The sequence below is a fragment of the Chionomys nivalis genome, chromosome 13 (genome assembly GCF_950005125.1).
Source record: "Chionomys nivalis chromosome 13, mChiNiv1.1, whole genome shotgun sequence".
Lineage (NCBI taxonomy): Eukaryota > Metazoa > Chordata > Mammalia > Rodentia > Cricetidae > Chionomys > Chionomys nivalis.
This window is the reverse complement of record NC_080098.1, coordinates 19,168,509-19,196,376: the sequence shown is the minus strand read 5'-3', so window position 1 is coordinate 19,196,376 and position 27,868 is coordinate 19,168,509. Positions and strand designations below refer to the sequence as shown.

At 42.2% G+C, this 27,868-nt stretch overlaps 2 protein-coding genes across 2 annotated transcripts; one reads left to right on the top strand and one right to left on the bottom strand.

Annotated features, from left to right (window-relative positions):
* The first annotated feature begins 552 nt into the window (after nucleotides 1–552).
* On the top strand, nucleotides 553–23,410 carry LOC130885873 (S-acyl fatty acid synthase thioesterase, medium chain-like). The gene is made up of 8 exons (XM_057787690.1): nucleotides 553–584; nucleotides 5,238–5,368; nucleotides 15,373–15,511; nucleotides 16,087–16,186; nucleotides 17,033–17,202; nucleotides 21,285–21,367; nucleotides 21,710–21,935; nucleotides 23,299–23,410. The coding sequence occupies exons 1-7, from the start codon at nucleotides 553–555 to the stop codon at nucleotides 21,850–21,852; spliced, it is 798 nt and encodes a 265-aa protein (XP_057643673.1). The 3' UTR covers nucleotides 21,853–21,935; nucleotides 23,299–23,410.
* Nucleotides 23,220–27,868, bottom strand: LOC130886113 (acyl-CoA-binding domain-containing protein 7-like). The gene is made up of 4 exons (XM_057788014.1): nucleotides 27,788–27,868; nucleotides 24,208–24,328; nucleotides 24,044–24,106; nucleotides 23,220–23,958 (listed from the first exon to the last, which is right to left on the bottom strand). Exons 1-4 carry the CDS (start codon nucleotides 27,866–27,868, stop codon nucleotides 23,855–23,857), a joined length of 369 nt encoding a protein of 122 aa, XP_057643997.1. The 3' UTR covers nucleotides 23,220–23,854.

Sequence of the window (27,868 nt, the reverse complement as noted above, 5' to 3'; positions counted from 1 at the left end):
CCTACTTCTTTTCAAAAGAATCTCTAAATCTTTCTTAATACGTAAAAAGGCAAAACATTATAAACTCCCAGAAAGCTAAGATACCCATTTTCAAGACAAATATCTTTGCTCTCACTTCCCAGTAGGTTCTGTCTTCTAACATAGGCATGTTTAGCTGCTGGGCATTACAAAGGATGTCTTACTGTTTTCATGAACGTTGTTTAAAAGTCCTGTTAGTGTGTGCAGTGACAGCAGTCTATAAACAAAGGCCACTAACGCCAGGCTGCCATATACTGTGTTGCTTCTAACCTGTTTTCCCTTCCTTTCTCTTCCTCTTCAAACATTTCCTCCTCTACTTCTTCCTTTCCCTACTTCTTCCTCCTGCTTTCCTCCTCTTCTCCATCCCCCTTTAAAGCAGATTTTGGAATGATCATCATAGTCAACAGGTTTAAAAGAAATCTGGTCACTCTGTGCACATAAAATTTACAGGAGATTTTTATGTTTAAGGGAAAGTTGAATTCAACAAGGACACAGCAAATTGCTGAGAGCAACAGCTTCTTATCAACTCACAGCATGGAGACAAGTGTCCACACCAAGAGAACCAGGTAGGCTACGTCTGGGAATTTCTGGCTGTCCTAACTCCATCTTTGGTGCTTCAGGCCCCCAGCTTTGTTAGATTACCTTATTAGATTTAAAGAGGTTTACCTCACATCCTTTCCAGCATAAGCTGTCATCAGTGTTTTTGATCTTGGCCATTCTTTTACAGGTGTAAGATGGGCTCTCAGAGTTTTTCGATTTGCATTTCTCTGATGGCTAAGGATGTTGAGCACTTCCTTAAGTGTCTTTCAGGCATTTTAGATTCTTCTTTTGAGAGTTCTCTGTTTAGATCTGTACTCCATTTTTTATTGGATTATTTGTTCTTTTGATGACCAATTTCTTGAGTTCTTTGTATATTTTGGAGATCAGCCCTCTACCTGATGTAGGGTTGGTGAAGATCTTCTCCCATTCTGTAGGCTGTCATTTTGTCTTATTGACTGTGTCCTTTGCTTTACAGAAGCTTCTCAGTTTTCAGGAGGTTCCGTTTACTTTTGTTTTTCTCAGTGTCTGTGCTACTGAGGTTAAATTTAAAAAGTGGTGTCCTGTGCCAATGCTTCCCAGTTTCTTTTCTGTGAAGTTCAGTGTGATTGGTTTTTATGGTGAGGTCTTTGATCCATTTGGACTTGAGTTTTGTGCATGGCGATAGATACAGACCTATTTTCATTCTTCTACATGTTGATATCCAGTTATGCCAACACCATTTGTTGAATATGCTTTTTTTTTCCTTGTATATTTTTTGCATCTGTCAAAAATCAGGCTTTGGTAGGTGTGTGGACTGATATCTGGGTCTTTGATTCAGTTCCATTGGTCCTCCTGTCTGTTTTTATGCCAATACCAGACTGTTTTCAGTACTGTAGCTCTGTAGTAGAGTTTGGAGTCAGGGATTGTGATGCCTCAGAAGTTCTTTTATTGTACAGGATTGTTTTGGCTCTCCTGGGTTTTTTGTTTTTCCATATGAAGTTGAGCATTTTTCTTTTGAGGTCTGTGAAGAATTTTTTCTGGGATTTTGATGGGCATTGCATTGAATCTGTAGATTGCTTTTGGTAAGATTGCCATTTTTACTATGTTAATTCTACCTACCCAAGTCCATTTGAGTCATAACACCTGTTAGTTTCCTTATTTCTGTTAAGTTTGTTTCTGACCGACCTGTCTAGTGGTGAGAGTGGGAGTTGAAGTCTCCCACTATTAGTGTGCGGGGGTTTAATGTATGATTTAAGCTTTAGTAGTGTTTCTTTTATATATAAGGGTGCCTTTGTATTTGGGGCACAGACGTTCAGTATTGAGATTTCCTCTTGATGGATTTTTCCTGTGACTAATATGAAATGTCCTTCTTTGTCTCTTTTGATTGATTTTAGTTTGAAGCCTATTGTGTTAGATATTAGGATAGCTACACCAGCTTGTTTCTTAGGTCCATTTGATTGAAATTTTTTTCCAACACTTTACTCTGAGGTAATGTCTGTCTTTGAGATTGAGGTGTGTTTCTTGTGTGTAGCAGAAGGATGGATTCTGTTTTCATATCCAATCTGTTAGCTTGTGTCTTTTTATAGGTGAGTTGAATCCATTTATATTAAAGAATATTAATGACCTGTGATTGCTAGTTCATGCTATTTTAGTTTTCATTGTTGGTGGTGATGTTATTGTGTGTGTTTTTCCTTTCTTTGGGGTTTGCTGCTGTGAGATCATCTATTGTCTGTGTTTTTGTGGATGTAGCCAACTTTCTTTGGTTGGATTTTTCCTTCTAGTATTTTGTGTAGGGCTGGGTTTGTGGCTAGGTATTGGTTAAATATGGTTCTGCTATGGAATATTTCATTTTGTCCGTCTATGGTGATTGAAAGTTTTGCTGTCTAATAGTCTGGCCTGGCATCCATGGTCTCTTAATGTCTGCATAACACTTGACTAGGATCTTCTGACTTTGTTTCCATTGAGAAGTCAGGTATAATTCTGATAGGTCTGCATTTTTATGTTATTTGATCTTTATACTTTGCAGCTCTTAATATTCTTTCTTTATTCTGTATGTTCTGTGTTTTGATTATTATGTGGTGAAGGGACTATTATTTTTGGTCCAATCTATTTGATATTCTGTAAGCTTCTTGTATCTTCATATGCACATCTTTCTTTAGGTTGGGAAAGTTTTTGTCTGTGATTTTGTTGAATATATTTTCTGTACCTTTGAGTTGGACTTCTCCTTCTATCCCTTTTATTCTTTAGGTTTGGTCTTTTCTTGATGTCCCAATTTTCCTGGGTATTTTATGTTAAGCTTTTGTTAGATTTAATATTTTTTTTTTGAGATTCTCTCTTCCATCTCTTTTATTCTGGTGTTTATACTTGCATTTGTGGTTCCTGATCATTTCCCCATATTTTTCCACTTCCAGAATTCAGTCTGTTTGTGTTTTCTTTATTGTCCATATTTCAGTTTTTAAGTCTTGAATCATTTCTTTCATATGTTTGATTGCTTTTTCTTGGTTTTCTTCCAATTTTTTGTTTGTCTTTTCCTTCATTTATTTGAAAAAAGTTTCATTTCCTCTTTAAGGGCCTCAAACAGTCTCCTAAAGTTATTAAGTCATTTTATTCTACTTCATCTATATTGGGGTATTCAAGTTTTACTGTTGTAGAGGCACCAGTTTTTGTTGGTGTTGTGCTGTTCTTTGTGGTGTTTAGTGTGTTTTTACCTTGTCTACCCATCTTTTCCTCTCATTGGCTATGGTTCCAGTCACCCTGGAGGTCATTCAGGGTTCAAGAGGTTGTTCAGCATTCCCGGGTGTCATTTTGCAATCCCAGAGGTTGTTCAGATCTGCTCCCACAGAGATTGCTTGCTTGGGCCTGCTCCTGCTGAGGTCTCTGACTCAGGCCTGGTCCAGCATAGGTGGCCAATTGGGGCCTACTCTGGAGGAGGTCACCTGCTTGGACCTGCTCTGGTAGAGGTCGCTGGCCTGGGCCTGTTCCTACTCTAGCCTGGGTTCCCATACTTGGGTATTATAAAGTCGACAGGAAACCGATAACTAAAAAGGAATTTCGAGCTCTGAGGTGTAGCCGGACCAATTGTCCCAAGCAATGCTGAGGTGACTGGTAGTGAGCTAGCTCGCAGCACTTTGTGGGCTCCTCCTCCTGTTCCATTTTTTTTTCTTTATCCCAAAGAAACTTTCACCCATGACCATGTATTAAGTGTCTCACTTTCCTCATGGTCTCAGTTATTTTATATTTTATTATAAAGTAAAAAGTCCCTGTGAGAACAGAATATCTAGAAAGATCTCAGTTTGTCATTTTTTAAAAAAACTATTTATCAAGACCAAATGTCAAAACATAAACGTGAAAGAGAAAAGATTTGATTGGAGGGATGGCTCAGCAGTTAAGGGCGCTTGTTACTCTTGCAGAGAAGCCAGGTTTAGTTCTCAGCACCCAGATGATGCTGATAACCTGTAACTTCAGGTCTAGTAGTTCTGATTTCCTCTTCTGGCTGCTGTGGGGATTCCATGTATGTGGCACACATACATTCAGGAAAAACATTTATTCGTATGAAAATCATAATTTTTTTTTGCGGGGGGGGGGATAGGGTTTCTCTGTATCACTTTGTTGCCTGTCCTGGAACTAGCTCTTGTAGACCAGGCTGGCCTTGAACTCACAGAGATCCTCTTGCCTCTGCCTCCCGAGTCCTGGGATTAAAAGCGTGCGCCACCACTGCTGGAGAAAATCACATCTTTTTTCAGTCCATAGTTCTTGAGCCCTGCTATGTTGGTCCTGTAGAAAAGTGGACATGCCAGGGAATGCATGGCAGAGTGAGGGAGGAAAGGGGAGAGGAAAAAGGCTGGGAAAGAAAGTAGGCCAGAATGCCAAGATCCCCTTCAATGGAATACCTATAGTCACCTCCCTTCCTTCCAACAGTTCTTCCAGCTCCCAATAACACCATCATTTGGCGACCAAGCCTTTAAAACATGAATTTTGAGGAATGCTTACAATCCAAATTGTAATACTGATACCTTTAAAAAAGACAAAACAGACTTAAAATAATTAATGTAAGGCATATGGTTTCTCACCTGGGAGGCTTACATATCTTTGTAAGAAATTTAAGGATCAGTTTGGAAGCTTGTCAAGAGAGGTTTAAATTGTGGAGAATAAAAATATATCACATATCCATATAGGATGGCTGTTTAAAACAGAACTTCTTCTATGATCAGTTCTTGTAATGCTTGCTCTTGCTGGAAAATTTCTAGTGACATTGCACACAGGTTCAAAAGATATGTCTATTAAACACTTAAAAAGTAGTAAAATTTCACGTCATGGAAAATTTGTAGATGATTTAGAAAGTGTCTCTTGGTGATGGATGCCCTGAGACTAAAGCCTATAAACTGCTTGAATAAAACCATTTCCTCAACTGTGAAAGAAGGCGTGTCTGAATTGAGAGTTACATTTCTATAATTGAACATACAAAACAGATAGACACGTCATCATTCTATCTATGCCCTGCTGAATTCAAATCTTAACACATAGACCAGTTAAACGTTTGGGACCTTGCTTCTTGGAAAAAAGAAAGGCAATTACTTCATGTTTGAACACATGCACTATGTAGGGAAATGAGAATTATCATGAAAACACACCTAATTCAAGCTCGAACTCTTATCTGATATAATTCTGTGATGCTAAATGTAATTGAACTTTCGTTCTAGGAATGAAAACATCTTGAACTGCTTGTACCAAAAGCCTAATGCAGTTTTTAAGCTGATTTGCTTTCCCTGGACCGGAGGTGGCTCCGTTTACTTTGCCAAGTGGGGCCAATCGTTTAATGACTCCCTGGAAGGTATGTTGAATTTCATTCTGTTCTAAGCGATTTAAGAAGCCCAGTAACAGCTGGGAAAAGGAACTTGAGTGCATGGGTTTTTCTGGATTTGTGGACTTCTAACCCTTATTAAACTGGAAATATTCTCAGTCATTATTCAAAGCTAGAGCTTTTGCCTGTCTTCTCCCTGTTATTTTGACATCATAGGATACTGCACCACAGGCCACTGAAACTCTTCAGAGTCTTCGGTTCCCTCTCCATGTGCCTCCATCTGCATTCGCTCATCTGATTCTTAGGGTTCTCGTCAGGGGACCGAATCTCACAGCATCATGAAACACGTCTTCTCAGTGACTTCCAGTTACATTTTTCCCTCCTGGGATTTCTCTCTAAAATTCTAATAATGTCGCTTTCTTTTTTAAATTAGTCTCTATTTAATTGCACAGAGGGATCCACTGCAGTGTTTCCTGGCATAGAACATGGCTCGTTGGTCATATCCCACCCCTTCCCATTCTCTCTTAGTCCTCCATGCCCTGTTCCTTTCCATATCCCTTCTAGTTCCCACTGGCTTCCGTCGGTGGCTTCTTCTCCTACATCCCACATGTTAGAGGAAGCAGGATACTTGTTTGACTTAACACACTAAAATGAAGTGCTTCTGCATTTCAAAGGAAACAAGAGTGAATCTGTTCTGTGTGGGCGCGCAAGTGTGTGGGTGGAGACCAGAAGTCAGAGGACAACTTGCAGGCTTCAGTTCTCTCTTTCCACCATATGAGCCCATGGAGTCAAAGTTAGGTCATCGGATTTGGCAGCAAGTGCCCTTACCTGTTAGGCCGCCTCACATGAATGTTATCATTTATAGGAGAATGGATAGAGTCAGAGGCTCTTGTGTCCTTTGAAATGCGGAAGCACTTCATTTTAACATCATCCCTCTTGTCAAACTTCCTGTTAGATGCCGAGGTAATAGAGTTGCCTTAAGAAAGTTATATTTAGAAGCTGGCTGTGGTGGTGCAATTCTTTAATCCCAGCACTTGGGAGGCAGACACAGTAGGATCTGTGTGCATTTAGGGCAGACAGAGCTACATAAAAGAGAGGCCTTGTCTCATAATAAAATAAAGTGAAAAAAAAAAAAAGGTATAGTTAAAAAAAGAAAGTTACATTGCCTGAGCCTAGGTCTTAAAATGTTTCTGTAGTTTCTCAGGAGAGGTCTCCTGTTTGTGTGCTCATATTCTGAAAAGTACTGATTGTCATGGTTTAAGTAAGATGGCACTGTTCCATGAGGGCCACAGCAACAGAAACGCTGCAAGTCCCCGAAGGGTGGCAGTGAGCAGCGGGCCACGAGACCATGGTGGGCCACGGAGGCAGCCGTTCCAGGCAGGGAGCCGTGTGGCTGGTGAGAGACCCGGATGGATAAGGCACACCATGCAGAGTGAGGATATTTATTTAGTGGGTTATGGAAGGGAAGGAGAAAGGAAAGAAGGGTAAAGAAGAGAGAGAGAGAGAGAGAGAGAGAGAGAGAGAGAGAGAGGAGGGGGAAGGGGAGTAGTGGGGAAAAGGGAGAGAAATGGAAAGGGAATCAAGCTCAGACTGGAAGCAGAAGGAAGATCCCCCTGTTTCCGAGGTGGACAGAGTGGGCGAGGCTTGTCTTTTAAAGGGACAAGACAGACCATTACACTGATCGTGATAGTTTACTTTTTAAATTTTCTGAATGGGATAACCCCTCACTCTCCAATCCCTAATGTTCCTTCAACTACTTGATTTTGTTCGTCAGTGATGCTTTCTGCTGAGGGTTTTCTGTTTATTTGTTTTATTTATGTATTTTTTATATTTTTCCTTTTCATTTCCAAAAAATCAGAAACATACAGAGTTTCAATGTTGTTGCCAATTTTTCTTGTACAATGTACTGAATTTCTGTTCCAGTTCAGTGTTCCTTTGAACTGTTTTCCTTTTTCCATTTGTTCACGTACATCCTCCTTGGGGTCATTTTTTCTGTAGTCGACTTTCAAGTAGTTGTCTGGCATGCTGTCTCAGTCCGGATTTCTTTGGCTGTGAAGAGACAGCATGACTGTGACAACTTTTATAAAGGAAAACATTTAACTGGGGCTGGCTTACAGTTCAGAGGTTTAGTCTATTTTCAGGGTGAGATGTGTGTGGCACACAGGCAGACATGGTGCTAGAGAAGGAGCTGAGAGTTCTACATCTTGATTCTCAGGCAGCAGGAAATAAACTGTGTACTGAGCATAGCTTGAGCATATATAAGACCCCAAAGCCTGCTTCCACAGTGACACACTTCTTCCAACAAGGTCACACCTCCCAATAGTAACACTCCTTATGGAACAAACATTCAAGTACCTGAGTCTATGCTGACTATACCTCTTCAAACCAGCACAACTATTTTAATATGTTTTGACTTGATTGCTGAGGGGTTATGAGCTTTTTTAAGAGTCGGATTTTATTGCCTTTCATCTTTATTTCATGTCTACATTGTACTTGGGCATCTTTGGATATGTGTGTTACTTTCAGTTTTAGCTCTCAGTCCCCACTGCCATTCAGAGGGGAAAATGTAGATCTTAATAACAACAGTTGAGAAGCAAACCAGATGTCTAAATGTGATAGAAAAATAACCGAAGGCAGCATCTACCTCCTCAATAAGCAACTAGGGAAAAGGGGCTGAGGATAATTCTCAGATGAACTGGGATTTTAAAAATTAGTAAAGGTAAAGGCATTAATAATTACATTAAAAGAGAAATGCAGACAGAGAAAAGAAACTAAAAGAATCAAGGTGGGAAGACTTATGAACTGAAGGTATAAGAAATAACAATGAGGGGACTGGAAGGATGGATGGGCTCAGGTGTTAAGAACACTGGCAGATCTTCCAGAGGTCCTGAGTTCAATTCCCAGCAACCACATGGTGGTTCACAACCATCTGTAATAGGATCTGAGGCTCTCTTCTAGCGTGCAGGTATATCTTTAGAGCACTCATACATAGGATATATATATATATATATATATATATATATATGATTTTTAAAAGTTTAAAAAAGAAATTTCTGAATTTAAAGAAATAACAGCAAATGAAAAACACAAGAAAACCAATACAGAGCAAGAAAAACCAATATTATTCTTCTGCTGAAAAGGAAGATGTGGATGCTATGTGACCCCCCCCACCCTGCCAACATCTCTTTGAAGTGTACTTGGTATAGAAGACACACAAGTTGGCCCTAAAGGACTGTTGCAGGTTATACTCCATCCTGCTGAGGTGTGCACTATCATGGCAGCTAGGCCGGCTTCCTGTCAGAGTTCTCCATATTTATCCCAACAGAGCTGCCAGGGGAGTACACGGGCGGCCTAAGGCTGTTGTCATTAGCCAGTATGGAGGACCAGTTACTTGGGTTCTGCCCGATAACATCAGCACTCTGCATATGGGCATGGCAGTGGGAAATGCCCAGGTAGGGTGTTCCTACCAGTAGACTCCCGGGCTCTGAGGGGTAGAGGCAATCAAGCTGAACCAGTTTCTTCTGATAAAGCAGGGTACAGGCGTCTACATCCTGGCTATGCTATTCCCAGTTCCAACCCTTGCTCCATTTTTGCACGACTAGACTTGATCCTCCTCCCAGAGGTAGGGTCAGAGTTCCCACCCCCAAGCACTTTTCACTCTTCTTTCAGCTTGGCCCACGCTTCCCAGAGGAGATAGTGTCTACAAGCCAGCGTGTGAGTCACAACCCGTCTTCCGATTCTCGGGGTGGACACTCACTTAGCTAGTGGAGAAGAGTGGCTTTTGGAACTTGGGAGATATAAATACCCAGGGCCTCTTGCTGAAGGATTTGCTGGGAAGACGCTCATGAAGCCCTTAATTGTAGTGCCCGTGAGCATGCCAGAAGCACAGCGAACCTTTGCAGCTCCTGTAGTGTAGGTCACAGACACCCTCCCACTCAGAAACTATGCTGTACAGCGAGCGGTCCAGGCTGTGTACCCATGCAGCCTTCCTCTTCTTGCTAATACCACAGTGGAGAGGTGTCTCTTCCTTCCCTTCTGTGTTGTCCAATGTTAGAGTCTGCTGATTACACACATCTGAAGTTTTTTGAGTTCACCTAGTTTGTCTGTACTGTTTACTATTGTGCTCCTGTGCTGTTCCGTGTTACCTGTTCCTCCCTGGAGCTATGCACTTTCAATGCTCTTTCAGGCTCATGGAAATTCGGGTATTTTTTGAGTGTCTAAAATCTGTCATTTTCCCTCTCTGTAAACTCCTTTCTAAAAGAGATAGATATATAGATGATAGACAGATAGATAGATAGATAGATAGATAGATGATAGATAGATAGATGATAGATAAATGGATGGATAGATGGATAGATATGGATGATAGACAGATGGATGGATGATAAGGAGATAGATATATGAATGGATGATAGAGATAGATAGATAGATAGATAGACAGACAGACAGACAGACAGACAGACAGACAGACAGACAGATAGATAGATAGATAGATAGATGATAGATGGCCTTGTTACTCTGGATAGCTACTATTTCATGACCCTCCTTCCCATCCCTCTGGGTGCTGAGAATTACAGGTGTGAGTCCATGCCTACCTTACCTTTCTTCTTCTTTTGTTGTTGTTTTTGAGACAGGGTTGCACTATGTAGCCTTGGATGGCCTATAACTCACTTTGCAGATCAAGCTGGCTTCAAAGTCATTGACATCCACCCATCTTCACCATGCTGGGCTATTATCTCTATCCTTGTAATACCTTGACATATTTAGTGTAGTCAAATAATTTAAAAGGAAGGTGAGTGAGTTGTATGTTCTTGCTGCAATCTTGACTTTTAAAATTAGAACTATTATGATGCTGTGTTGCAGTTCTGTGCTCTTGCTCTGTGAGAATGTCAATACTTGTAATTTTTTGTTTTCCTAGAAGTAGATCTCAGGAGCTGGACAAATTGCTGAGTTAGAGTGCTTGTCTTACAAGCACAAGGACTTGAGTTTTGTCCCCAAAATATACATAAAAATACCAGGCATGGTGGTACACACTGGTAATCCCAGGACTGAGTCAAAGGAAACAGGAGGACCCTGTTTCTATAGCATGTCTAGGTGAGACCCAGTCTCAGAGGAGGTAGATCACACCACTGAAGATGACACCAGAGATGGTCTCTCTCTCTCTCTCTCTCTCTCTCTCTCTCTCTCTCTCTCTCTCACACACACACACACATACAAACACACACACACACACATACAATTGAGAATTCTGCATTGTACAGTCATTGACACATCTCTAATACAGGAGGGAACTGGAAAAACTCAGTTCCTTCATTACAGCATTCTCTCCTTTCTTGGCAAGCCTTCATTTCTTCAGCTGTTCCCTGATGCCTGCAACGTGATCTGTATATGTAGCTTCATAATTCATTCCTTTGCCTCTTCTGTTTTTAATAAGTGTTAATATACTACAAAGTAGTTTTTTTTTTCCAAGAAGGAAGTTTCTGCCATATCCTGCCATATCCCACAGTCATTCAGTCCCAAAGAGACACACAAAGACTTATATTAATTATAAACTGTTTGGTCCATTAGCTCAGGCTTAGTATTAACTAGCTCTTATAATGTAAATTAACTATAATTCTTGTCTATGTTTAGCCATGTGGCTTGGTACCTTTTCTCAGTGAGGCATTCTCATCTTGCTCCCTCTGCATCCATGTTGCAACTGCGTCTCTGCCTTTCCTCTTCCCAGAATTTTCCTACTCTGGGCTCCCCACCTATACTTCCTGCCTGGCTACTGGCCAAACAGCACTTTATTAAACTAATATGAGTGACAAATCTTAGCAGTGCACAAGTGCATTATCCACAGAATTTTTCTTTTTAAATAATTTATATTTTAAGTTTTCATGCAAGTCTATTTTGTATGCCATGTATATTCCCTTTCATATTCTACCCCCATTAACAGTTTTGTATCAGTAATTTTACTGCCGCTTTCATGCATAGATACATATATGGATTATGTATCTACATAAAACAAAGCAGCACAAATGGGAGAAAACGTACAATATTTGTCTTTCTGAGACTAGCTGAATCCATTTAATATGGTTATTCCCAGTTGTATCCATTTCCCCACAAACAATATGACTTCATCCTTTATGGAAAATGTTCCCACTCTATGTATAGAACACATTTTATTTTCCATTAATTTGTTGGTGAACACTTAGGCTGGTTCTACAATTTTTCTGTTGTGAATGGTGCTGAAAAATCCATTGATGTGTGATTCCAGTCAGCTCAGAAGGCAGCATGGAGTATTTTTTTTTATTTCAAATGTAATTGTTAAAAGAATATTGTATTTTTAGATGTCTGTGTTTGCTTGCATGTTCATATGCACAGCATGCTTATCCAGTTCTCATGGGGGTAAGAAGAGAGTACCAGATCCCAAAATGTCCCTGGGCCACACTGTGGTTACTAGAAACAAACCTGGGTCCTCTGCAAGAGCAGCAGTGCCACCATGCTTGCTGCTTCAGATACTTCTGAGAAAACACAAGATTCACTTCAGGATCCCCAGTGTGTCCTCTCCAACGTGTCTATCTCTCTTCTAAAGTGATGCGCCTGCATACTCCGACCTCCTCTGGGTTCAGTGTCACGAGTTAGTAGATCATAGGATGAGTGACACATGAACTATTTGCATTGGAAATTGTAGTTCAGCCCAAATCATAAAACTGGTTCTAATAAGCTAGAAAGTCTTGGGAAATTACATATTGACTCTCAGCCTTAATTTTCTAAGCTGCAGAAGGAGACTTTGGTCTGGGCTTCTTTCTCATGATTCTGTTTCTACTTTGTGGAAATTTATGTGATTCTTTCCCCTTAAGAATGATGAGTGTCCACAGATAGTCTGTGACTGCTAATATAATATATACATTCTCTATATCAAGTACAAATTTTACTATATAGCTACTAGATTTACATTTTCAAGTTTATCATTTTCTCCATTTGACATGTGAAATCTCTCTTCATTCTCTCTCTCTCTCTCTCTCTCTCTCTCTCTCTCTCTCTCTCTCTTTCTCACATCCTGTATTTCTACATTACAAAAGTGAATGTGGTAAGTAGACATTGGTAACTGGGGCTGTTTACTCATTAAGAATCTTAGTGGCTTGTGACTTTCCCTGGAAAGATGTAAACAAATGTCCATTTGTTCCAAATAGGGCACTAATGTCAGACCAAATAAAAAATTCCACCCAAGCCTACCTTAGTGAGCGAGCAAGTTTGGGAGGTTACTTGCAGGAGTGTGAGTGAGATGTTACTTTACAGGACATGAATAACACATTACCAAAACACTCATCCCAACATAAATGATAAAAGCTGCCTCTCGAGCTCCCTGTGTGGCTCACAAGTAACCCTTCTGATTTAAAAGTCTCTTCTCTCCAGCAATAGTAATTATTTACATAACCTGTTGGAAGAGCCTTCTGAGTCCTGTAAGCTTAATGAACTTTATGAGACTTGTGAATTGTTGACATCTTTAACCATGAAAGTCTTGTTGACTTTAGAGGCAATTGCTATGTATTATGTAAGCTTTAGAAACACCAAGAGTCCATTTCAATATTGTTTGATGTTTCTGTCTCCAAATGGTACCTTGTCAGATATTAAAATACAACCCATGATTTCTTCTTGTTTCTATTTATATCTTTATATAAACCTACTGTTCTATTTTGCTTCCTATTGCTGTGATAAACACAATAACCAAAATTTGGGGAGGAAAGGGTTTATTTTAACTTACAGGGCTCTAGAGTCTACCATCAAAAGAAATCAAGGCAGGTACTTTAGGTAGAAATTCATGGAGCAAATCTGCTTACTGGCTTGTTCCCAGACCAATGTTTAACTACCATTCTTAAACAGGCAAGGCTAACCTTCCTAGGAATGAGACTTTTAGGAGTAAGCTGAGTCATTCTACATTAATTGGCATCAAGAAAATGTCCCATAGACACTCACAGACCAGTATGAAAAAGTAATTCCTCAGTTGAGGTTCCCTCTTTCCAGAGGTGTCAAGGTGACGACCAAAATTAGCTACCACAGCCTCCATATAGATTTTGGTTTATCTTTGCCAGTCCTTTCTGAAGCCAAGCACATCCAGCAGTTTACTAAGTGAACTGTATTCCCAGCCCCTAGAGCTAACATTTCACCTTGTTGTACTGAGTCAGTTTTCTCAATAACTAGAAATGTGATTTCAGGTAAGAAGCAATCGTTGAAGAGGATTCCCTTTGTTTTTAAAATTTTTTAATAATTGTTTGGGGGGAGTACAGCCACTGCTGAGCTTGTGTGGAGGTCAAAGGGCAACTTTCAGGAGTCAGTTCTCTCTTATCATGTGGGTTCTGGGGCCAGACTCAAGTCATCAGACAGAAATGGCTTTTATGCTCTGAGCCATCTTAAGGACCCTACATTCTTTTACTGTAGGGTTCCCTGTCTATTCAAGGATGTTTTACATTATTTCTTATGAATTTTTCTGATTCCCATAACTGTTTCTCCCTTTTTGGCAATCTTCTTTTTTTGTCATGATTTCCTTTTATTTGTATGGTTGCCTGTCCCATGTCAGTGAGGTACCCACAGAGGCCTGATGTTGGATTTCCCAGGACTGGAGTTAGAGACGGCTTTGAGCCACTGTGTGGGTGCTGGGAATCAAGCCCAGGTTCTCTGTAAGAGCAGCCAGGCTCTTAACTGCGGTGCCATCTCTCCAGCCCCCTGTGCAATCTTCTTTGTTTTCTATTCTTTTCCTAGTTCTTTCATTCCGGTTCTCTGTATCCACAGATACTTTGCCCTGTCTGATCACAAGGAAAGGATTTATTTTTTGATTTTGAAAAAGTAACTTTTGTCTTTTTATTCAACTTTTTTTCCTGACGATTTTTTGTGCAAATATTTGTCTCTTTCTAGTCAGGATTTTAAATTTCCAAATTACAAAGATTATTTTTACATTCCTTATTGGAGTTAATTCACTTGGGAGCATTGTTTTTTCTCCTCCATGAGTTCCTTAATAAATATTTTCACTGACCAGAGATGTCTGATCCACCCTGTCTGTATTTGGTGTTAGGTTTGCCCTTGTGTTTTCCTCCTAACCTAGAGCTGGGTATGGGGTGATGCCTTGCTAACCCAGTTTCTTAGTTCACGAGTGCCCTCTTGTGTTGACACCATGAACATTGGGACCTTGTTTGTAGAGGTTGTTGGTTCTATATTCTTCTTATGCTTTGATATCTTCATGTTTCTATAGAATTTTAGCTCCATCCCTTTCTTTCTTCAGCCATTTTCCCTTTATAAGGTATCTTCTTGTAAACGTCTTCTCAGCTTTTCTCTGTTCCCTCAAGAAATTTAAGTCCTTCTTGTTAGTGGTGGCACACGCCTTTAGTCCCAGCACTTGGGAGGCAGAGGCACATGGATCTCTGTGAGTTTAAAGCCAGTCTGATCTATAGAGATAGTTCTAGGATAACCAGGACTACAAAAACCTGTCTTGAAATACAACACACACACAAACACAGATTCGTAATGTTTTCCTTGTGACTCCAGCTGTACTTAGCTCAGCTCAAATTCTTCATTTACTGAAAGAAGAAAATGCTGTGATTCACACATGAATGAATTTTAATGACATTATTGTAGGTACTCTCATTTATTTGAAATGGATGCTGTTTAGTTTGCTTTCTGTGTCTCTGATAAAGACCATGACCAAAAGCAGCTTGGGGGTAAAAAGGGTTTATTTGGCTTACACTTCCGGAATAGAGTCTATTGTTGAGAAAAAATAAGGCAGGAACTCATACAGGAATGCAGGTGGGAAACCACTGGGTAAAACTGTCACACATCCATCAGAAGCACGTCTTGTAGTGGCCTCCAGATCCAATCAAGTGACAATCAAGCTTGACCTCACAGCCACCATGCCGGGCTTGACCATTATCTGCTTCTTTGAAATTGGTGAATATAAGGCCTTTTACAAGGCCATGGCATCTCATCCATCTGCCTTAACCTGTTTACAGCGTCTCAGAGTCTTCTTTGTCTGTGTGTAAGTGACTTGTCTCTTCCAGTGCATTCTGTAAGGCTGGCTGGAAGAGAAGCTCGATACCAGGAACAGTTCGCAAGTGACATCTGCCAGATAGTTGATGAAATTGTGCTTGCTCTGCTTCCAGTGGTCCAGGATAAAGCGTTTGCATTTTTTGGCCACAGGTATTTAACTTCTGTTGTACACAGAAAGGTGCCACTCTCTCTGTCTCTCTGTTTCTCTGTTTGTGTGCACACTCATATGTGGTGTGTATGTACACTCATATGTGGTGTGTATGGGTGTACGTACCTGAAATACAAGGGAAAGCCAGACAATGACTTTGAATATTGGTCCTTAGTCACCGACTACCTTTTATAAAAGATAGGGTCTTCCAATGGTCTTAAACCTTGCCACATACGCCAAGCTAGCAGGCCCACCCTTTTCAGGGATCCCCTTCTCTTTGTCTCTCATTTCTGCACTGTGGAGGTTTCATTCCTGAGCAGCTGAACTGAGCTTCTGACATTGGTTCTGGGTTCAGAAACTGGACCTCCACATCCACGAGGTCAGTGCTTTAATGACTGAGCTGTCTCTCAGCCCGGAAACGCTTACTGTGTTGACACAGTGGTAATAGACATTTTACAAAACAGTTATCAACCAGCTAGCTTTTGCCAATCCCTTAGTCACTGCTGTGTTTGTGACACCTGGTCACAATGAGATTTGTCCAATGCTATCTATCATGTTTGTCTCTTCCCTGGTTTAGTTTGGGATCCTACATTGCTTTCATGACCGCACTGAGCCTCAAGGAGAAATACAAAATGGAGCCTCTGCATTTCTTTGTGTCCAGTGCATATGCCCCCCACGTATGTGTTCTGGTTTTCTTTGGATGGGGGAGTGAAAGGGTGGGAAATTAGGTATTAACAATTGGGTCATTGTTCTTCTTTGGTTCAGCCTGGAGATGATGACAGGATCTACCATGTGCTACTGAAAACCCCTGTGATCTTTTGATGTATTTCTTTCCAATCTCAGAAATGAACTTCAGTTTCTTCCTGTGTACTGTCCCTTTATTTCTGTCCTTGGAGTTAGTGCAGTCCGTCCCTGCTTTCTGTCCCCCTGGAGCGAGTGCAGTCCGTCCCCGCTTTCTGTCCCCCTGGAGCGAGTGCAGTCCGTCCCTGCTTTCTGTCCCCCTGGAGCTAGTGCTGTCCGTCCCTGCTTTCTGTCCCCCTGGAGCGAGTGCAGTCCGTCCCTCCTTTCTGTCCCCCTGTAGCTAGTGCAGTCCGTCCCTGCTTTCTGTCCCCCTGGAGCGAGTGCAGTCCGTCCCTGCTTTCTGTCCCCCTGGAGCTAGTGCTGTCTGTCCCTGCTTTCTGTCCTCAGCATATTACCTCAGTTGGGAACTTACCAACATCAGGAGAGAAACCAATCATTGCTGGGAAAGAATCTTAACATGATGCCAAAATTGGGGTCGGCTGTGACTTTTTAAGCCAGTCTTGTGATTCCTGGTTCCTTATGCCAGCACTGACCTTCTTTCCTACCTCTGCAGAAACTGGCACATGCCCAGCATTCTAACTTGGGAATGCCATTTTGGTGGCTTCCGATGCTAAAGTTCTTAGGATACTTTCTTCTTCCTCCTTGATTTAAGAAGGCAGGCTTGGGTTTGGGGGCCAGTGTGTTTCATGAAAGATCAACCTTGTGTTTGTTGATGTTTCAAGTCAAAATCTCGGCTCCAAATTCCTGAACTGAACACACTGTCAGAAGAACAAATCAAGGACTACCTTGTGAATTTCGGAGGCACCCCCAAGCATCTCATTGATAACCAGGATGTTCTGAGTCAGTGCATTCCCATTCTGAAGGCAGATGCTGCCATTATGAAAAACTTCGTGTAAGTAACTCTGTGTGTGTGTGTGTGTGTGTGTGTATGCAAGCACGCACGTGCGTATGAGTTTATATTTATAGAAAAATACAGGCCAGATGGGGGTGGTGTATTCCTTTAATCTCAACATTAAGCACTCAGGGGGCAGGTGGATCTCTGAGTTCGAGGCAGGCCTGGTCCACAGAGTGAGTTCCAGGACAAACAGGGCTACATAGTGAAACTCTGTCTTGAAACCTCACCCCGAAAGAAAAGAAAGAATAATATAGATCGGCAGTTCACAGAGGCTGTGCATACGAGAATATAATACTCTAAAGGCTGTAGTGCATTCGTGTCCCCTGAGGCCTCTTGGGATATTTTTCTGGCTTGGAATGGATTTGGGGCACAGGAATTGTATCTTTTCAATTTAAAAGGTGACTGGCAGATTTTTTCTTTAAAAATATTCATGTTTATTTATGATTGCATGTTTTGTCACATAATAAATATACATTGTACAAATGATTACCATCACATTCTAGGTATCAGCAAGTGTGGAAGGCGAGAGCTGGGAACAGAGGCAGGCTGGGTTCACTAATCAGTGAATGAATTCCAGAACTCTACACCCCTCTCTGTCCCCTTCTCTGGGAGGGTGTCTGTCTCCATGCTTGGTTTTTCTGATCAGACTGAATGTTAACACATCAAATCCTTCCCCAGACCCCTGAGTCTGTTGTCAGGGAGGCTTCAGAATCTTAAGTTCCCAAGGGAAATTACCTTGAGGTCGGCATTTAGTCTCCTGCACTCTCATGCCTGGCTAGGCCTGACTCCCCTGGGCTAAGACTTTTCAAAGCATATTTATTTCTTTTACAAAGCCCAAAACTGGCATTGGGTCAGTGTGTGTGCTGGGGAGGGAGGGGAGGAGGCATGCTACTCGTCAGTGGAAGTTGACAGTCACAGAAGTGGGGCAGCCATCTTGAAAACCGACACAGCCCCATCATTTTCTCTGTCTCCATTCATCACCTGTCCTCAGTCTGTCACAAAGTTCGTGGTGCCCCCACCCCTGCCAGACGCTCAAAGTCCTTCCTCCCTCTCTCTGTTTCTGATTGATTGTCTCACCAGGATAAGCTGTTTTGTGCTTCTGAATAAGCCCAGAGTCAAGATTTAAGAAATACCCACTGAATGAATGAATGAATGAATGAATGAATGAGAGAGAAAGAGAGAGAAAAAACACATTTTGAAGAGCTAGTATTCAGTTACAATTTAAAAAATCAGTTTAGTGCCCATTAACATTTTAGTGATAGTCTTTGTAGGAATAGGGAAATAATTCTTAAATTAAATTTCATATGGAAGCACAAAAGACCAAATTTCCAAAGCAATCCTGAACAAAAACAAACAAACAAACACAGAACAATATGACACCAGGTCTCACCACACCTGATTTCAAATCACACTACAGAGCCATAGGAAGGAAAGCAAGTAGAGAACACATGCAGGTCTGTGGAAGAGTCGGTGGCAACAGCGGCTGCAGTCAGGAACTCTGTGTTGTCGTCTTGAGTTTGCTAAGGGCAGTGTTTTAAGACGTTCTTGTCACAGAAAGATCAGTTTGTGTTCAGCTGTCTTCACTATCCCTCTGCCTTTGCCATTCAAGCAGTAACGTGGAAAGAAGCATCCATTGGGATGGCCAGGGGCTGCCAAGAGCAGGGACACACGAGACAACTCTATGGCCTCTGCTCTCCCTTATCACCTAAAATCCTTTTCAAACTTTATTAACTAAAAACTAAGCTTTAGGAATTGAAACAGCATAGTACTGGCATAAGAAGAGACATACCAACTAATGTAGAGAATTAGAAGGGACACAAATAAATCACATATTTACGCTAAATAGCAAAATGCTGAGAATATACTATGAAGAAAGGACGTTCTAATACATTTAAACTATTATTTATTCGTTTATTTATTTACTCTCAGTGTGGGAGGCAAGTGTATGCTCATGCAAAAGTATACATGTGGAAGTCAGATAACAACTTTTGAAAGTTGGTTCTTTCCTTCCACCATGTGCGTCCCAGAAATTGAACTCAGGTAATGAAGCTTGGTAGCAAGGATCTTTGCCCACTGAGCCATCTTTGGCTCAGTACAGTCTCTTTAATTAATAAACAATTAATATCCAATGTAAAAGAAGGAAATTGGATTTTTACTTTACCCACACATCATACAATAATACATGTGTATGTTTATATATATACAAAAATCATGTGAAATATATATATATGTAATTCAGAATGGATTAAAGGAAACCATAGAAACCATAGACCTGATGTTATGAAACTTCTGGAAGGAAATACAGAGAGAAATTTCATGTCTATTTTTTAAGTGATAAATTTTTTATGTGATCTGAGAACACAGCAAAGAAAACAATCAACAGAGACCTACAGATCTGGAGAAAGTATTAACAAATTATATATCTGATAATGTGGCACAGCTTCACGTATATGGAATCTAGAAAAGTCAACAGATAGACAAAGGGATAGAATGGAAGTTGCCATCTGCCAGAGAGTAGGGGAGTAATGGGGAGTCACTGGGCAGAGCCTTGAGCTCCACTTGACAAGAACACAGTTTTAACAAGATCCATTTGGCGTCATGGTGAGTACAGCTGATTCGAGGACAGCAGGTTCTAAATGTTCCCTCCGTCACAAGGCCAAGTGTGTGAGACGGTGGATAGTGTCACTTCCTCACTATAGTCTTCATAGCAACCGAACATCACACTGGGACAGTCACACAGGTCAGCTAAGAGTTCTGGGTGGTGTGGGAGGTGCACAGCCCACAGCTTTGTGCACACTAAGCAGACATTCTCCTACCGCGGCACTGCTCCAGCCCCTGGGTTTCTGATATATGATCCCACTGTGTAGCCCAGGCTAGCCATGAATTTGCTCTGTAGGCTAGATGGGTCTTGGACTGGCTATCCTCCTGCCTTAGCAGCCTGACTGCTGGGATTATGCCTAGGCAAATAATTTTTAATTGAGAAACAATTATATCATCATGTAAATTTAATGAAATGATGTATGAAAAAAACTTGCCATCGTAATGAAAATGTACTCAGTGAACAAACATGTCGTCCTCAGAGCCCATCCTTTAAGATCAAAACTTTCTGGCCAGGTTTTTAGTAGTTGTGAGATTTTGAGTATATGCATTTACAAGTTTGGGTTTCTTCTACGCAGTGAAACGTTAGTAACACCTTATGGGGTTGTAATGATTAAATGAAATCACGCTAGGTTTAGCCCATTTCTTACCCAAAGTCACTGTATAGATTTATTGTATGTGTATGAGTGTTCTGGCTGCATGGATGTGTGTCATATACATGTAGTTCATGAGGAAACCAGAAGAGGGCAGTGATTCCCCTGAAAGTGAAGACACAGACAAGTTTCCAGCTATCCTGTGGGCACCAGGAACCAAACTCTGGGGTTTCTGCAAGAGCAGAAACTGTGGAGCCATCTCCACAGCCCCAGAAAAAGTCACTTTGAAAGGAATATAAAACAAGCATGACATCCGTTGAACTTTTTCACTCCAAGTAGCCTGAGTAGCACGAACATAAAGTCACGCAGGGATGGCCCACTCCACGTGAGAAGTGCCCTCAACATCACACTCTTCTCAGGGACTCAGACTGGGCTGGCTCCTCACAGTTAGCTTCCTCCAGACTCCAAAGGTATACTTTCCAATCTGCTCTTGAATCTTCTCTCATTTCCCTTCCTTCTTTCCTGTTTCCAAATCTGCCCCGGCCTCCCCACTCCTTAGCTCTCAGCTTCTTAAAATATATCACACAAGGCCCACAGGCATCTCTTGGTCCTCCCCATCTCTATCACCAACGTGCAGACCACTAGCCCACGTTCAGCTGGGAGAGATCAAAGCCTGTGACCTCCCTCCCCCAGCTCTGTCTCTTTCCCCATGAACCTCAAGTCTGTTCAATGGAGAGAGGCATTCCCTGTGAATGTCTTCCTTCTGGGGACCAGCGGAAGAAGGGGAAGAAGCAAGGCTGGATACCCTGTTTCCTTTCAGTGAAGTCGGTAAGAGGAGAAGACTGGGATGTTAAAATGAAATTACAGATAGCCTTTTCACATTTACAGCTTTGACAAGCCCTCGGAGGCTCTTCTTTCTCAGGACATAACATGCTTTTACGGATCTGAAGATACAGTAAAGGACGTAAAAGGTGAAATTGCTTTTATAATTCGGGGTATTTTCTTGAAAGTTGTGTTGGAGGGTTCTCGGCATATGTCAGTTAACATTCACTGAAACACATAGAAAATCAGCCTAAGTTTTCCTGTGTGTAAACAAAGAGATGCTGGTCTCCTGTAAAATTTAAGATACAGGTAACACCACTGAATACCAGTAGGTCTTAAAGAGATCAAAAACACGGGATACACAGAATCTGAGACCCTGGATGTAACTCTATGGCTGAGTGTCAGCTTTTAGTGAAACAGTACCTGGAAGTAAGTCTGCTGTCATTGGCTGATGCCATCGGTTACTAAATACAACACTGTATATTCCTTAGGTTGGGAAGACATAACCAGCGGGAAGGTTGACAGCCACATGCTGCCTGGTGACCACTTTTATCTGTTGGAACCTAACAACGAGAACTTCATCAAGAACTATATAACCAAGTGTTTGGAAGTGTCGTTACTTGCTTGCTTTTAGATGGGCCTTCAAATATGCAAACCAGTCACAAGCTGTCCGTCTAGCTCCTGAGATGGAGAGCTTTAGTGTCCAGAGATTCGAAGGTACACATTGATGGATTTCTTCGTGTAGCATCTCTCTATCTGGGGAAAAGGCAAATGCTAAGGGTCAGGGAGGCGAGGAGCTGCTGTAGCTGACGGCTGCACAGGAAGGGGCTGCTTTTCTTTGGGGGACGTGGTTACTGGTCTGTTACTCATGCTCCGTATGCACCTACTGATTGGTTACTCATGTTCCGTGTGCACCCACTGATTGGTTACTCATGCTGCGTGTGCACCCACTGATTGGTTACTCATGCTGCGTGTGCACTCACTGATTGGTTACTCATGCTGCATGTGCACCCACTGATTGGTTACTCATGCTGCGTGTGCACCCACTGATTGGTTACTCATGCTGCGTGTGCACCCACTGATTGGTTACTCATGCTCCGTGTGCACCTACTGATTGGTTACTCATGCTGCGTGTGCACCCACTGGTCGGTTACTCATGCTCCGTGTGCACCCTCGTGGCACATCAGGCAGCACAAATTGGACTCTGTGTGCTGTTTAAAAAGATGAGAAGAGCGGCATAGAATTGGGAGGGGCACACATTGGAGGACATCCGTGGGTGGCGGGTTGGAAAGGCCAGTGAGGGGTGGATATGATCAAAACACATGTATGCATTTAGGAAAATTTCAAAGGATGAATAAGAATATTGTTAGAGGAAGAAACTTCTGCTAGTGTCATTTATCTTTTTATTAGAATCTAATTTGATTGACTTTTATATAAAGTTTTATCAACAAAGTGTCTTCAGGTGGGGTTACACTTGAAGCCTCTTGCACTATTCTATGGACAAGAGTGATTGGCAGAGGGAATTGATCATTTCTCCATCACCACACTGTGACTCAAAGTGTAATCTAACCTATAGAATCTAGAGAAATATACATTAGACCTACTGCATAAGAAAGAGGACTTGCTGCTTTATCAAAATACAATACTAAACAATTACTGTCCATTGTGATAGGAAGACCTCGGGGTGCTTACAACGCAGCTGTCCTGTGGTTCTGCTGCCTTGGAAGAGCTTACTGGTACTCAGAGCCCTTCCATGGGCAGCCAAACCACAGCCTGGTTAGGTAACTTGTCCATATATTATAGGAAGCCAGGAAGTGGCCAGGAGGCAAATCCACCCATCACTCCAGAGTGCCCACATTCATGGAGCCCGCAGTACATGGTGCAGCAAAGGAACTGAACTGTTCTGTTTCTCCAACCTACTCACCCTTTCCTTCAGTGTCAGGCTTTCCTGTTTTGACACAGGGTTTCGTGTAGTCTAGGTTGTCCTTAAACTCATGACCCTCCTGGCTCCACTTCCTGAAGTATCAAGAATAGTCTGGCTGCTATTCATTCTGAGCAAACTTTTCTTTTTGCCCAATAGCACTAACTCATCGTATATGAACAGATTAAGTCAAGAAAACAAACACTGAGGCTGGGAGATGGTTCAGTCAGTAAAGTGCTTGCCTTATAAACATGAGGACCTGAGTTCAAGCCCCAGATCGCCAAGCAAGATGGAACACATTGTAATCCCAGTCCTGGGGAGGCAGAGGAAAGAGGATACCTGGGACAGTTAGTCTAGCATGCTTGTTGATCTCCAAGCATGGAGAGACCCTGCCTCACAGGAAGCAAATAACATATCTTAGAAAAACAGCCAAGGTTATTCTCTGGCCTCCACATGCATGCATACATAATGTGTAACACACACATATGGACACCCATACACAGACATAAATGCAAAAAGAAAACAGATATTTATTAAAGTTTATATGCAGACTACAAAATGACTTTTTAATGTCAGCTTGCACAAACAATCAAACTTAGCTAATTATGTTGACATAGTCCAAAGTATTAGAATCCATGCTCATAGGAAAATACACTTGATTTATACATTGTCAATGCATTTTCCCCTACACACCATGATGCTATGATGAAGGCTTTCAAAGGAGATCTGTCTCCCCTGTCAAGTTGTAAATTCCGTATTTCTCGATCAGCTCTCTTGCTTTAGAAATATAGGCACTCATGGCATCTTCCTTCGACAACCCTAGGAAATACAAGCACATTATCTTACCGACTCGTGTGGGGGCAGGTTAAGAAGGTTTGTTTTAACTTATTTAAGAGTTAAAAACCTTTTTGGAGGTTCCATGCTTCCCACTTGGCCTTGCCCTTCATATCTAACATTACTGGACATGCTGCCAAGAGAAGGAGAGAGTTGCAATGTGACTTTTCACTGTGCACTTCTACAAACACTGCAAGCAAGTACATCTATTTGTCTAACACAAGCATCAGGTACCACCAATGTTGATGTCTCCGATGATGGACTGTTTGTAGAGCCCGTAGAGTTCCTTGAGTTCTTCATCTTCTGGTCTCCTTTTCAGCTTCCTCACGTCTTGTGTGGCCTGGTCAAAATTAGCCTAAGACAAAAGACAATAAAAACACACAAAAGGTGCATATGTGGTGTGTACACACACCTGCAAGCAAGACATACACATAAAATCTAATTTTCATTATTGTAAATCTCATACCAACTGTCTTTCAATAAAGTTGTTTAACTTACTTTGGGTTGAGTGGCATATGTGTCTTATCCCATGGAAAATTTTGTTTTGCAATCTCTCCCTCTCCTCCCCTCTCTTCTCTCCTCCCTCCCTCTGTAACAAATGCTGAAGAGAAATCACTTTACAAAGAGAAAAGTTGCTTAGCTGCCATTGGTGTGAGCCTGATGATAGCTACAGGGAAACACATCTGGAGGAGCCTGCCTCAGAGGCTGGTGCTTGCAATGACTCCTGGGTAAGGGAGCGCAGGTATCCAGTGTGAAGACAAGAGCTGGCAAAGGCGGTCCTCACCATCCAGACAGAATTCACCAGGGTCGAACATAAAGGGTGGGTCGAATCACATCAATTTATTCCCCTCTACAACCACAATAAATGACAGGCACTGCTCTTCACCCTGTCTGCTGACTGATGTCAAGAACCTGACCACAGACCATTATTAGATCCTGGTGTGTGAATCAGAATATTATCACAGTTGACATATCTTTATGTGTAGCCATTGGCAGTGAATTTCAAAGCATTCTAGGCAAAAGGAATGCCACATTCCCTGTGTTCTCATGCCCTGGGAGCTGGGCTCTGTGTGGCAGGCGTCTCTCTTTTGGCTGAGTGAGTGTCCCGCATCCTTATTGAATGTGTGTCCTTGTGATCTTCCTCTCAATTGCGAACAATGCCCCTCTCCCGGTCATGAGTGTGCTCGAAGGCCCTCTTGTTCCCACCCTTCCTGTGACTGGGATGATACTCATTATGGGCACAGAAACCATCCCAAACAATGGCCTGGGGCTTCTGGATCCTTCCATTCAAAGCTCACCCCTCTGAAGACAGCCTCTGAAGGGGGCTCACAGTTTGCCTTCCTTCTCTTTCTGTAGAGAGTGAACTGAACAGTCAGCTTATATATCAGCCTAGTAAATCCCTATGAGCAAGTCTCCCTTGATGAAGGACTGCATTAGGAAGATAAATCCCTCAGTTATTGGAGTCACACAAGTGTGTGTGTGTGTGCGCGCGCCCGCGTGTGTGTGTCTTCTGAGTGTAAACATCACCCTCCCCTGATCACCACTTTTTGTGGTGTCTTGGAATCAAACCTAGGGTCTCTTGCAAGCCCTTTACCACTGAGCTGCCTCTCCCACCCAGAAAAGACACAGCACCCAGGCCACTGCTTTAGCGCCATCGTCTAGCAAGGAAACATGTCTGAATAAGGTGACTGTCCCGCCAGATGTGGAAGCAACACCTGTAATCCTAGCAGCAGAGAAGCTGAGGCAATAGGATCAGCCAAAGGTTGAGGCTAGCTTGAGCTAAATAAAATAAAATAAACAAAAGACCTATATTACAATTTATATATAAAATCGGGAGATTATAACTGAATTAGGAATTCCATGTGTGTTTTCACTTCCAGAACAATAGTGAATGCACCCTCACTGTCCCTTCCTCTAGTGAGCCACTAACAGCACCCAGGAGGTACAAAATGTCTGTCTCAGGCCTTTCTAGGTACCAGGTAGCTGCCAAAACCTGGTGCCACCCCAAAACCTCACATGGTGGGTCCTAGCAAGAGAATCTTTCCCTCAGCTTCCAAGAGGCCTCTCTATGGACAGGCCCCACATACAGACAGATGGAGGCTGGGGAAACCTCTTTTATCAGCCCTGATATCAAGGAGATGCTGGAAGTTCAGATTAGGAATAGGGTTCAACTGAAAGTTTGGAAGTGGAAATGAAAAGAGAGATCTGACTGTGCCTTAAGCTGTATGGACCTTATCCTACAGTAGTGGAGCCGGAAGCAGGTCAGCACCACCTCATGCTCCGTTTGGAGCTGAAACTACAAATCAGAGCAGTTTTGAAGTTCTTGGAAGTTCTTCTACCAGAAGGTTTTAGACAATGATTTACAGCAGAAATGGAGCCAGTTATTTTGGGGCCTCTCCTTTCTCCGCAATGAGTTCCCCTTGGTTACTGTCAACATGGCAGGGTCCCCACTAGATCACCTCTCCATCTAATTCAATGGACGATCTATTACACACCTAAACAAGTGTAGGCTATCATAGCTCCACAGCTCTTTCTCAGAATTCCTTGTTTCATCAATTGTCAAATCCAAACATTGGACTCAGAATCAGTCCTGGTCCTGATTGCCACCAGTGGCTGGAATCCAACCCAGGCCTATGATCTATCCTCTCTCCCAAAGCTACAGCACCAATCAGGTCCTATTAGGGAAAGTTCTTTTAGGAGTGGGCCCCCGTTGTTCTGCTGGCTGTAGATATCCTGTCCTCTATGGATCTCAGTTTGCCTTCAAGACAGAGTGCTTTAACCTATTCACCATCCCAGGATAGGAATCCCTTTCTGTCAAGAAAAGTGAGTCCCCTAGATTTCAAAACCCCAGGAAGCATGGCATAGCCATATCATTGGTCCAAATAATGAAAAACATGAATATAGAAGTCACAGGCAGGATATATAGCTTATTGGGACGTGGCCTGTAGAAGTCTCCAAGTCAAATAACCAAAAAAGAAGTGGGGACAGAAAAAAAGGCCTTTTATTGTCACCATGATCTTCTCCTGATTTGATTGAACCTGGTCTTTGTGTAGCTGTGTACGGAGGCACCAGAGAGCCAGCCCAGTGTCTACCCAAGTCACAAAGTAGGCACAGTCATCAGGACAGGAGTGTGGCATCCTTGAGTTCACAGCAAGAAAATCATGACCTCTGGATATCATGCCAAAGAATAAAGGACCCAGGGACCCTAGGGACTCCCTACTCAAATAATTGGGGAAGGGCAACCAGCTGAGTTCTCCAGGCCCTTCCAGGTCAGCCTGGAAGACAAAGTACTGTCACCCTGTCCTATGTCTGCCTACAATGACAGAATGGTGGCCAGCATGGAACAGACAACTCTCATGAGGCTGGTACCATACTCTCTGGACAACTGTATATACAGTTCTCATCTGGCCATGGGCATGACAATCCTAAGGAGGAGGTAGAAAATAAAAAGTTTAGAGCCAAGGCAGGTTGCCATGTAATGTGAGGATGACCTAATGGTTTCCATGCATGGGAATCCCCTGCCCCTCCAGGACAGACTGTTGACATTGGGGTCAGAACCTCACCTTAACCTCAGGATTCAGTATGGACTGGAGGAGCCCTTTAGCTTGAAAGGACTTTCCATTGTCACAATGTTGTTGGACAACACTAATGGCTAAGTAGTGACACGTGCTCAGGCCCGAGTTGTCTGGATCCTGGGAAATAGTTCTAGAATTGGATAGAATTCTCTTGTCTCCAGCATTTCATTGATTTGAGAGTTACCCATCTCCAGAGCTTCAGTGGGGAATGCCCACTCACAGGACTCTTCCCTCTCTACCTGCTTCAGCTTCCTGCTATCCCTGCTATTTTGTGGGTTGAATGCCACATTGATCTCCCATATTGACACTCCTTTGTGCAT

Bases quoted from the DNA above. Each gene is read 5' to 3' on its own strand.
- LOC130885873 (XM_057787690.1), top strand. From the start codon at position 553: ATGGAGACAAGTGTCCACACCAAGAGAACCAG. The intron at 17,203-21,284 runs GTAAGTAACTCT...TCACATTTACAG, and splicing joins GCCATTATGAAAAACTTCGT to CTTTGACAAGCCCTCGGAGG. The intron at 21,368-21,709 runs GTGAAATTGCTT...TATATTCCTTAG, and splicing joins TACAGTAAAGGACGTAAAAG to GTTGGGAAGACATAACCAGC.
- LOC130886113 (XM_057788014.1), bottom strand. From the start codon at position 27,868: ATGCACAAAGGAGTGTCAATATGGGAGATCAATGTGGCATTCAACCCA. The intron at 24,107-24,207 runs GTACCTGATGCT...TTCTCTTGGCAG, and splicing joins CGGAGACATCAACATTGGTG to CATGTCCAGTAATGTTAGAT. The intron at 23,959-24,043 runs GTTTTTAACTCT...TGTATTTCCTAG, and splicing joins AGCATGGAACCTCCAAAAAG to GGTTGTCGAAGGAAGATGCC.